A 12,792-nucleotide genomic window follows, 5' to 3' on the forward strand; every position below is an offset into this window, starting at 1 on the left:
CAGGAATTTGGAGATGATTCTGTCCCATTATCACTTGTCAATATCTGTCTACATAATGTAAGTTTTCATGATTTGTTTATATTAATCTTTGACATGGCTTGATTTAACTGTATGTTTAATGTAATTTTTGTGTTTATGTATGCAAATATGGCATGGTTTGAAATTTACTCTTAGGATCTTACAGTGTAGTTGTAAATATGCACAAGTGTTTTGAGCCTGCCTCAATGAAGAGTCCTATACAAATTAAATTGAACTCAGTGAAGACCCCCATACAAACATAAATTGACATGAACTGAATTCAAGCAAAGTAAAAAATAAATAAATAAATAAATATAAATATATATATATATATATATATATATATATATATATATATATATATATATATATATATATATATTTATAAATATATATATATTATTTTTACATTTTTTTGGAAAACACACTGCTGCATACTGTAAATACAGTGCCCAGGTCTCATTGTCCCTTCCATACACAATTATGTCGTGTTGTGTTTTATGTGGTGTAAACTGACAATGTCTAAGGAAATAGTGGTTAAAATGAATCCTAGTTTAGAGCAAAGAAGTTGCACATGTGTTCCTGCTTCCAAGACAGAACCTTAAATATACATATTAAAGATTAAATTAAAAAGGTAATGACATTTTTATATTATATTTACAATAACATTTAGGATAGCATTATAAGAATTATCATAGTATGCAAATCTGCTAATGTGGTCTAAATAATCATGTGCATAAGGTGCCCCAACACTGGACTGTATGTAGGGGAAACTGGTCAGATTTCATATTAATCAGAACAGTATTGATCTTCCGGTGGCAGCACACTTTAACAGTAATGACCACAGCATAAAGGATCTGAGGGTCACTGTGCTTATGGGTAATTTCAAGACCCAACAGGAGTGGAGAGAATGGGAATACAAACTTATGCTTAAATTCAACACTCTACAAAATGGTCTGAATATAGACAAGAGTTTTATGACCATATATGTGGTCAAACAGACTGATTGACCAGCTGACTACATCAGTGGCCTATCTTACAGACAATGCACTTCAAAAAAACCTTACAGGTCTTTCTCTAGTGATGGTTATCTTATCTCTACATTTTATTAGTTCAATGTTCTCTTCTTTCAGGGTTAATTCATCTCAGGTGTATTCTTTTTGCTAACATTTAATCAAAAAGGTTAAGATGAAAGAAAAAAATCACTTTGCTGTCCCAATATAAGCTAGAGTATTTTTCAGGGGCCTTAGCTGCCTCGAAAGCTTGCATTTGTAATCTATTTAGTCAGCCAATAAAAGGTGCCATTTCACCCTACTTTTTCCACTTTTCACTTCCTACTGTCCGGTCAGTGACTATCATTTTTATGGCAAATGTTTACTGAAACTAGATCAATCTCCATGCTCCTTACACTTTGTTTAAAGCGTGTTTACTCGGTATGTTATACTGAACACCTTAAAACATGAAGCTACAAATAAAATACAGTAACTGCTCAGATCCAAACTTAAAAGTGTTAACTTTTATTAAATGATGAAGATGCTGATATAGAAATAAATGTAAAATGAATTGGTCACATAGTATTAAATAGCAAAATTACATTCAGTTTTAACACAAATTTATAACATACAATGTGCATTCAGCTCTGTCTGCCAGTTGGTGCAGAAAATGGCAGACACATAGTCTTATATAAAAGAAAACAGTATGCTTTGCACCAGTTGATTATGTAAGTAAGGATACAACTATATGACTTTCAGTCTGGGTTCTTACACTCTGTATCCAACACCATACTATTGTGTAAACAAAGCAGATATATTTGCTGGCCTTTAGGTACAGTCAGAAAAATTGTCTTGTAATAAATAACCCAGTAGGACTGCCAGCAGCCTTACTTTGTTCATAAACAATTAAGGGAGACATCACAAAACAAACTTAAGGGGAAGAAAAGTGGTACAGTATTCAACACAGCATTGAAAAATCTACTTAAAAGCAGTTAATTATGTGCTTTTTTAGCATTTTGGCACAGAAACATTTGGCTATAGTAGAAATACTAAATGTTTACCTATTTTCATTTTCACTATCTGAAGTTTCTTTATTTGGATCACAAATAAGAAAAATTTTAAATTCCAAAGCATTATATTCTTAAATTGCTATTCCAGCAATTTCTTAAAACCTTACTCACCCTGATCATTAAACTTTTTTCAAACTGCACCAAAATACCTATTATCTCAATGGACACAAGGCAAGCACCAAGACAGAATGCAGAAACCAGTTCACTATAACAAAATCTCATGCAAAAGCCCATATTCCTTCACAACCAGCTATTTTACAATTGCCAATTTAATCTACAGTGAATGCTGAAGAAAACCAGAGTCTCCTGAAATGTGAATGAGAATATTTTATTTATTTTACCATGTATGCTACACTCAGTGGCAAAAGTTGCACTTGTGGACCTCATTCTACAATGCGTATGTGAAACTGCTAAATTCATCTTTCTAGATTTAGCTTTATCCAGTAGGTCAGTGGTTTAATCCAATTCATAAAATATGCACATGGTACAGCTCAGATGTCAGGCTGCTTTAACTCTAAAATGCCTATTGAGTTTTATTATTTTTTATATTATCATCAAACAGACTGAGCATTTTCGACAACTACAGCACTGTTATGCAAAATTTGAATAGGGTAAATTGAATTAAATAAAGGAGGTACAAAAAAATACATTATAATATAGACAGAAAAATGTATTTGTGTGGGTTGCTGGCACCACATATTTCCTTCCACAGTTCATACTTTTTGTCTGTGTATTATATGCATGAGAGTTCATTATGATGGACTGAACAACTCGACTCCTTGTTTATACAAAGATGTTTCCTGGTATATCGTTATGCTTCCTGGCACTACTGTTTTCTGCAAAATGTGAGTTAAAAATAGAATTATTAGATACTTAAAAACTTTAGGATCTGTGTACTGCAATTAAGTTATAATGTGTTAGGCCAATTTAATTCGTTTGAATGATAAATCAGTACTTCATATCAAATATTTAAAAAGAGAATGAAAAAAATATACATACAAATTATTTATTAGCAAAATCTTTTGGAATTAACTACACTTGTAAATATTTTTACCACAAATATAGCAGTTTCCCTTGCTACGTGTGCGTACTGTATCTACTTAGAAGAGAGTAGATTTTAAACAGTGGCAGATATTTTTAAATGGTAAATGGGAAGAGTATTCAGACACAGCAGAGTTCTGTACAATTAAATACATAATGAAGCAAATGATTAATGACAAACAGTAAAGGGCAATTCAAACTAGTAATTATGAAGCAAAGAAAAAATTCTAAACCTAAAACAGAAATGACATTTCTTTCTATGGTGAATACGTATTTTAAGAAGACCGAGGAACATAGGATGGAGTATAAGAGTGGAGATTGAAGACTGCGAAGTGGTGGCCGAGGAAAGCGTAGTTAAGCAGCATAGGATGGTGGTGTGTAGGATGATGTTGGAGATCAAGAAGAAGAGAATGAGGGCAGAGCCAAGGATCAAATGGTGGAAGTTGAAAAAGGCAGACTGCAAGGTTGAGTTTAGAGAGGAGGTGAGGGGCACTGGGTAGCAGTGAAGAGTTACCAGACAGTTGGGAAACTACAGCACATGTAGTAAGGGTGACAGCAAGAAGGCTGCTTGGCGTAATATCTGGACAGAAGAAGAAGGAAAATGAAACCTGGTGGTGGAATGGGGAAGTACAGGAGAGTATACAGAGGAAGTGGATGGTGAAGATGAACTGGGATAATCAGATGCAGAAAGTAGACAAGAGTACAAGGAGATAAGGAGCAAGGGGAAGAGAGAGGTGGTGAAGGCTAAAGAAATGCCATATGATGAGCTGTATGAGAGGTTGGACACTAAGGAGGGAGAAAAGGACCTGTACCGTTTGGCTAGACAGAGGAACTGAGCTAGGAAAGAGGTGCAACAAGTTAGGGTGATAAAGGATAAAGATGGAAACATACTCACAAATGAGCAGAGGGAAAGAGTACTTTGAGAGGCTGATGAATAAAGATAACGAGAGAGATAGAAGGTTGGATGATGTGGAGTTAGTGAATCAGGAAGTGCAACGGATTAGCAAGGAGGAAGTAAGGACAGCTATAAAAAGGATGAAGAATGGAAAGGCAGTTGGCCCAGATGACATACCTGTGGAAGCATGGAGTTATTTAGGAGAGATGGCATTGGAGTTTTTAAACAAATTGTTTAAAGGAATCTTGGAAAGCTATAGGATGCCTGAGGAGTGGAGAAGAAGTGTACTGGTGCTGATATTTAAAATGTGCAGGACAGTAATAACTACAGGGGGATAAAATTGATGAGCCACAGCATGAAGTTATGGGAAAAAGTAGTGGAAGCTAGGTTAAGAAGTGAGGTGATGATAAGTGAGCAGTAGTATGGTTTCACACCAGGACAGAGCACCAAAGATGCAATATTTGTTCTGAGGATGTTGATGGAGAAGTACAGAGAAGGCTAGAAGGAGTTGACCTAGAGAAAGCATATGACAAGGTGCCTCGAGAGGAGCTATGGTAGTATATGAAGAAGTCGGGAGTGGCAGAGAAGTACATAAGAGATGTACAGGATATGTACAAGGGAAGTGTAACAGTGGTGAGGTCTGCGGTAGGAACGACGGATGCATTCAAGTCGGAGGTGTGATTACATTAGGGATCAGCTTTGAGCCCTTTGTTATTTGCAATGGTGATGGACAGATTGACAGACGAGATTAGACAGGCGTCCCCATGGACTATGATGTTTCCTGATGACATTGTGATCTGTAGTGATAATAGGGAGCAGGTTGAGGTGACCCTGCAGAGGTGGAGATATGCACTGCAGAGGAATGAAGGTCAGTAGGAACAAGACAGAATACATGTGTGTAAATGAGAGGGAGGTCAGTGGAATGGTGAGGATGCATGGAATAGAGTTGGCGAAGGTGGATAAGCTTAAATACTTGGAATCAACAGTACAGAGTAATGGGGATTGTGGAAGAGAAGTGAAAAAGAGGCAAGATGGAATGGGTGGAGAAGAGTGTCAGGAGAAATTTGTGACAGATGGGTTTCAGCAAGAGTGAAAGAGAAGGTCTACAGGACAATAGTGAGACCAGGCAGGAGACAGAGCTGGAGGTGGCAGAGTTAAAGATGCTAAGATTTGCACTGGGTGTGATGAGGATGGATAAGATTAGAAATGAGTACATCAGAGGGTCAGCTCAAGTTGGACGGTTGGGAGACAAAGTGAGAGAGAGGAGATGGCGTTGGTTTGGACATGTGCAGAGGAGAGATGCTGGGTACAAGAATGTTAAGGATAGAGCTGCCAGGTAAGAGGAAAAGAGGAAGGCCGAAGAGGAAGTTTATGGATGTGGTGAGAGAGAACATGCAGGTGATGGGTTTAACAGAAAAAGATTTAGAGGACAGAAAGATATGGAAGATGATGATCCGCTGTGGCGATCCCTAACAGGAGCAGCTGAAAGAAGAAGAAGATATAAAAATTGTGAGAGTGTTCATGAAATCAGATTAGGGAATTAAAGTTTTTGTGTGGAATTAACACAAATTTGAAGAAGATTGAATATTTGTATTGCTGGACATAATGACTGTGTGTGTGTGTTAATGATAACCTATACTTTTATAAGGAAATTAGGAAAGAAGACTGAATTTGTAGGTCAAGACAGTGTTTGCTTAAATATTTTAGAGCTGAACAGGTACAGTATTTAAATTATAAGTTACTGAAGCTGTCTGGTGTGCGTGTTTTTTTTTTGTTTGTTTTGTCCTGAGCTCATTAGAAGACATATGCTTAGTTTCTTTGGGGTCTGAATTTTGGGGATGGTCTCAAACCCAAAACTTAGGAGCAAAGTATGCTGGATGCCAAAATGATGGGTTGTGTTAATGTGTGTCACAACATAAGCTGTCGATTGAAACAAGGATTAAGTTTCAAGGCTAACGGGTGCAGGAGTTTTTGCGTGAGAGACAGAAAACCCTTACAATTTTTTACACATGTAGATGTTCTCATGGTCTGTCTGAGGCATATAATGGTTGTAGAAAACAAGCTGGAAAATAATTTACTGATTTAGCTTCATTACACTGTTCACATGTTTTACCATAATCTTTTACTTTTAATAATGGATCACCAAGACTATCTGTGGATAGATTTGATTGATTTTGGAAATGCTTTGATGTACAATTGCTTTAAAAAAATAATCAACAGATTGATTAGAAACAAAATTAAACGTTGTTTGAAGCTTCGGCAGGTGAAGAATTTAATTTGTTTCTTTGAATTTAGTCATTTTTGCCCTTAAATTAGAAATTTTTTCTGAATTCAAGTATTTCTGTTGGAATGTTAGTTCTTGGTTCTTTCTGTTGTTCCAAATGAACAAACAGAATATGACAAGACATTCAGCATTTTTTTCCTGCTCAATGTACAATTATAAATCTGAATCAACTAAAAACAATGTATACCATACCTATCAAGCATGTCATTATGTTGGTGTTTTTAGATTGACTAGATTATTATTCCTGTGAAAGGAAATATGGGACCTTTCAGTTGATTCCTCCATTCTCTTAAAGCCAACTTGAGTGCCATAAATTCACATCTGCCAACATCATAATTCTGTTTTACAGAATTTCATCAATTATGCAAAAATGGCACAGGGATGTAGTCTTCCTGTAACTTGAAACACTGTGAAAAACAGTGGCAACATCACCACTTGATGCCCTTGACATTACTCATTAAAGTAGTTGTAAAATGCACAGTTTTCACTGGTTTTGAGGTGGCTTTAAACACATCCTAGGGTCACCTCTGTCATATCCATTAAACTACAATTACCGTCATTGAACTTTGAGGGCAAATAACATATTTGCATTCAAGTCAAAATACTTTGCTTTCCTTGATGTTGCCCATTTGGAACCTTTCAGGGTATTCAGCACACCTGCATGATGTACTGCCCCTCTGGTGACTTCCAAAGAACTGTACCAACATCGTGACTGTTATTGCTCTTAAAAGTACATAAACTGGTAGGGTTTTATATGGTTCTTTTCTACACCCACATCACGTAATTGTGACTGCAGTAATAATCATGACTAGGTCCACCTCAATACATCTTTATCTAATTCAGGATGGTGGTGGTCCCTATTCCTTGATTGGCTTGTCCAGAGAAAAACACCATTCAGACACAGAAAGTATGTTTAAAAGCCACACCGATAATCACATAACGACCTGGGTGGATTTCAAACCCAGGAGTTTACAATTAACCACCGAGCCACTGTGCCCTAATATTAACATTTTTAATTTTATTCTTAAGATACCTTGAGTGAGCTTTTCTATTTAAAGACAACAGTAAACTGAAGAAGATAAATGCTCCTTATGTTAACATCTGTTGATCAACTATGAATATAAAATCTCCTGGGACAAAGCTATACTTCATATGAAATAACATGTCATAAATGTAAAACATCACTTGACTTTTTAAATTAAATTTTAAGTAGAACCATGTTATTCATTTCATTTTTCCACAATAGTGGTCTGAAGATTGCTTTCTAACAAATGGAATCAGTCACTCAGGAAGAAGATAAAGAGGAATCTAAATGAAATGATCTTGTTATCAAGAACTTGTGTCCTTCAAGTCATAGTAAACTCGAGTTAACAGTTTGCAGATGAAACTTACCCTCCAGCTTTCTAATTTTGGCAGCTCTGAAGTCAAGCATTTGGGCATACTGTTGAAGCTTCAGCTCATTGTCTTGCTTAAAGTCCTCCATCTTACGTGTCACTGCTTCAACTTCAATCTAAAAATAAACAAAATGAGTGTGTCTTCCATTTGTTGAGCATATGGCAGTAAGACACACTGTAGAAGGAAACTAAGGTCAAGCAGTTACATCATAAAGTAGTTTGATAAATTGATGGGGTACAATATCCAAATAATCAGACATATACCAAGCAAGCTCAGTTGCATTTCTGACAGTAGGTCTACATTTAATTTACAATTTAAATGTACAAAGCAAATCCATTTTTCCTGACATAAATTTGTAACTCCTAACTTAATAAAACAGTGAAGTTAACACTTGTAACCAATGCGACCTAATGACTTAAGTTTTGGAGAAAAAAATCCCACAAATTTGTGAATGCAATCCCCACTACTAACTGCATGTGTGATCCCAGCAAATCCCCTAAAGTGCTTGTCCTCCAATGGTAAAAAAATGTATGCAAACAACTGCACCACCATTTTGCAATTATAAGGTGCTTTGAGATAGATACCATATTCAATAAATCTGTTTGTTTGAAGAAGGTAGTGAAGACTGAAATTTGTATAAGTGGAAGTGTATTGTTTGTGATGGGGAAGAAAAAATGTGTATCACTGCATATAGTGAGCTACATATGTTAATGTTCTGTGAACTTACTGTACATCTCACTCAAAATTGCTTTCAGCTGGAACAAATAAGATTTTACTGGTTAAATGGTTAGGCTAGACAGGTTCTTTATTGTGCTTAAAGCTTCACAAATGAGTGGTTTTATATTACTATTGTTTCCTGTGCTTTGGTATTTTTGGCTTGTTCTCTTTAAATATATATAAAGAGCAGTAATTCCCCCAAGCTTCTTCACTGAACTTCATATACAGAATCTTTTTTCTCCTTATAATCCATGAAGTTTAAAAAAAGATTCTGTGTCCTTTCTCCATAACTAAATCCTGTATCCTCAGTTTTGGTGCAGCAGAAATACACAAGATTTTCAATAATCAGGGATGAAGTGCTGTTTTCCATGCTTCCAGGATAGCATGGCCATATATACATGGCCACCCATATTTATTAAAATACTAGGGGGCTCCGCCCCTGCTTGCTTCGCTCGCTCACCTCCGGTTTGTTTTACCGGATAAACATATGCATTATTTTCACTTTTACTTCAAAACCTTTGTAAAAACAATATTTGTCCTTTATTTCTGGCCCTGGGCGTGGTTAAATCTCTTTCTTGCAGGACGTATAATGCTGCTCGTGTTGTGAAGGGGGGTCGGCTGAACGCATACTAAGGAGATGCCGTCGGATCAGCTGCTAATTTCGGCTGCTGTTACTGGTGAGCTACGTGTTGTGTTTGTTGTGCTGCATGATGATCATTTAAAAGCCTGTACAGCAGCTGTCATTTTGCCACTTTGCGTCTCTGCTGCTCCCGGTGCAAAGGGGGGCTGAATGCACGATAAGGAGAAGCGGTCGGATCACCTGCTGGCTTGTTCCTGCTGCTGGCGAGCTGCATTTTTTGCTTGTTGTTGTTTTAAGAGCTGGAAGCACATAACATGTGTCTGCCAAAAGCATTCCAACAACTGATAGGTTAGATGTCAGTGAACTTGTTTTAAATCTCTCATTGCCTTGTCTCGCATGACGTTAAAGTGTCTCTCACAGGCTGTCAAATTGTCTTCCGTGAAGATCACGTCTCGTCCTTCTAGTCTCTCTCCCAAGATTTTTATTTATAATAGAGAGATGAGCAAATAACAGATCACATTAAAAACTCTTTATTGGTAGCTAATTATGTATTTTTTCCTGAAAGTCAGGGTTGCCTAAGGATGATCTCAACTCTGTATAATCTATAAAAACAATGTTCATACACTACAACTGTACTTTTGCAGATTTACATTTTTAATGTTTCAGCATTAATATTTTTTAAAATCATACCAAAATTCCATAACCACAATAAAAATGTCTGACCTGTCTCTGGCCTTAGGAAAGACACTTTCCTGTCTCTCTACTTAGTAAATTAGATATCTGGAGAATACACTAGTAAAATATACCAGGGAGTACCACATCAGATGTGAAAGTTCATGAACTAAATAAGAGTCGCATCTACAAATGGGAAACATTAGTAAAACTAACAGAAACCAGATCAAACTGAAAAACATGTTGGCTTTTCTGGGAGAACTTTTGGCTTTAAACCACATAGAAGGCAGCAAAAGTCAAAATGTTTGTCAGTTTTGTCTGGTTCCGTTTAAATTTTTCCTAATATTGTTTCAGATTTCTTTATTTCATCATGACTGAAATCTCAGCCAAAGTTTGTCATTTTTTTTCCCCTAGATTTGTACTATGCACTCAAATGTCAATTATTCTATAATGCAAGTAAATACTTAAAAGTGCCTACTCCAACCTACAACATGTATTTTTTAAAGATACCCTTACAAATTAAAATCCTAAATATACAGCAGACAATCCCTACAACTGACAACAATTCATACAGTGAGGTTACAACAAAATAATTCAAACTAAAAGGTGGTGACAAAGGGTCTTGACACAGACCTACAATAGATCAGCACTATGCTTGTCTTGCATTTCAGCTTTCTTTAAATAGTTTACTTCATGACAAAACTGGTCTTGCTTAAGACAAAGTAGTCTCAATTAATAGATGGGCAGCTGTAGGTAATGTCACTTTAGGAATGCAGCTGTTGGCTACACTTCTCTGTTGTCTTAAGCAATGAAATATTAAGCAATAATACATCAGAAAGGTCCATGGTTTATGTCAACATGCTTTAGAGTTTATTTTTCACAAAGCTGTAAATACTCTGTAATGTAGATACAGTTCTCCACAGCTGGCAGAGAGATGTTGCTTCTTAGGACTTTGTTATCTACACTTTAAGGCATTTCACTAATTGGTTTTTTCTTTCTTTCTTATTTACAGCAATGTGTGTACTTAACCGTGACAATGAATATAATTGTCCTGCTTCAGTTTGTCTAATAATGTAGCAGCACAGCCAAATTACTAACGGTCTATAACCATAAAATTACCCCTTTATAGTTTTTTTTCTTTACGTTTTGTTTACTGAGCATTTTTTTTTTCTTTAAATGCACTGCCCATTTTATATAATGAGTATCCAGGCAACAAAACAAATGTTTCACGGATTAGCTGGCGTTTGCCACACAAGGGCTACTTTTTCTTTTCAGAGGGGTGCTATAACTACTTTATGAGCATATCAAAGACACAGATGTTTCTTCTGATCAGCTTTAGAGAACTGGATTTTCCATTTAGTGGTAATGCATAGACAAAAATTACAGAACCTTAAGGTCAGTAAATGCTTCTAAAAGATAAAACACTTTGCTGATATTCATCATTTTGTTGTGCGACAAACATATTCTTTTTCCAAAAAGAATGTTGTATTACTAATTCATAATAAGAACACTGTCTGGAAAATATCAATAGATGTAACATTTTACAATTCTTGTTGTGAAAATTGAAAGTAAATTTGAAAACTATTAGCTGTACTAACAAGAACTCACACCGCTGACAAGAAAATAACAATAACTGAATAAACTCTATGTGATGTTAATCAGAAGTACATCTTTCACTAATGTAAAAGGGAGACACATTTCTAATGGTGACTAAAATGGTCCAAATGGACAACACAAATAAAGAGCTGAAGGATCATCAGGGAGTACACAACAGATATTGGAAGGAACAGTACAAACTCCAGGCAAAAGATCTATCTCTGCAGGGAAAATTACACATGAATTAGTCACACCGCCTACTTAATAAATGTAATATTACTAGTAGAAACCTGTCTGTTATCTATGGGATTAAAGTTCAAAGTAGAATTTGATTGAATGTCAAAATTTACATAAACATTGAAATACATTATACTTGAAATACAAAAACTGATGGAATAGAGATCACAAGAAAATGTGTCAGGGAGAATCAGGTGTTTAAGTGATAAAATCCTATTATGACTGGGGAAGATAGGAAAAATATTAATCGGTGTATACCATTTTCTTCCTATCATTTACTCACATTAGTATATTAATTGCTTAACAAAATTAAGTAATGTAATCATTTAGCAAACATAAAATGGTTTAGATTCAGAATAAATAGTTAGGTAAGTCTATTAGAACATAGGTGAACTTTTTAGGGTAATTTCACTATCAGGTTTTAGTCATAGTACATTGAACTGTGTGCATTAGCCAGGTAACCTGCTGTTTATTGAGTTGAACAAATGGCACACATTTTGCTATCATGTTTATAGAGATGCCAGTAGCCATTTATTGACTCATAAATTTTACACTTAAGAATTATTACTTAATTAAAATCACCTTTACATACTGCATTAAAACATAGTATTACAAATGCCTCATTCAGGAACTAGAGGATGACTCAGAAAGTTAAAGGAAAGAAAATGTAATTCAGGTTATTTAAATTTAACCTAATCTCACTTTTACCTAGAAGCAACTTATGGACATAGCAATTTCTGAAATATGACAACTATTTATCACCAGGAAAGTGGAAAATTGAAGAAATCAAAATAGACAAAGTTGCAAACATGATCTAAAAGAAAACTAATACAGTCTTAAGGGAATATTGTTAAATCTGACTCAAAGAATAGAAGTAAACATGATGGGCTTGTGTCTTTTTTTACTTTACCCACTGATAAGGGTGGCACAGAATATTACCAATACTCAGCTGCCTTCTGTTCAAGACATATGCAACATTCACTGCATTAGAAAGTGAAAAGTAATAATAAAGACGCTCAGCTATCTTGAACAGCTATTTTTCTCAATCCTTTCTGAAAAAGGACCATTAACACTCAGACCAGTGGATCCATGAACATATCCTGTTTACATAATTGTAAGGTTGCTAAACAATCAATCTTAAGAAAAAAATACAGTAACAAAACAGTTAATATATAAAGAATATTAAAAAATAATTGCAAAAATCCTGGGACAAGACAAGACTTTTTAGCCTGAGATGAGACATGACTTTTTCAGACAGACACCTTCATGTCCCGTGAGACGAAACTTTGTGCCAA

The 12,792-nt window shown here is 35.5% G+C and overlaps 1 protein-coding gene across 3 annotated transcripts in view; it reads right to left on the reverse strand.

Moving 5' to 3' along the window:
- rpgrip1l (RPGRIP1 like) overlaps positions 1-12,792 on the reverse strand; it is a 191,837-nt gene that overhangs the window by 77,751 nt on the left and 101,294 nt on the right. For all 3 annotated transcript variants that reach the window (XM_039762916.1, XM_039762918.1, XM_039762917.1), the window contains one exon: positions 7,693-7,810. In XM_039762916.1, coding sequence (XP_039618850.1) covers positions 7,693-7,810 — 118 coding nt within the window. The remainder of the gene's footprint in view (positions 1-7,692; positions 7,811-12,792) is intronic.

Source organism: Polypterus senegalus, chromosome 9 (genome assembly GCF_016835505.1).
Source record: "Polypterus senegalus isolate Bchr_013 chromosome 9, ASM1683550v1, whole genome shotgun sequence".
NCBI lineage: Eukaryota > Metazoa > Chordata > Cladistia > Polypteriformes > Polypteridae > Polypterus > Polypterus senegalus.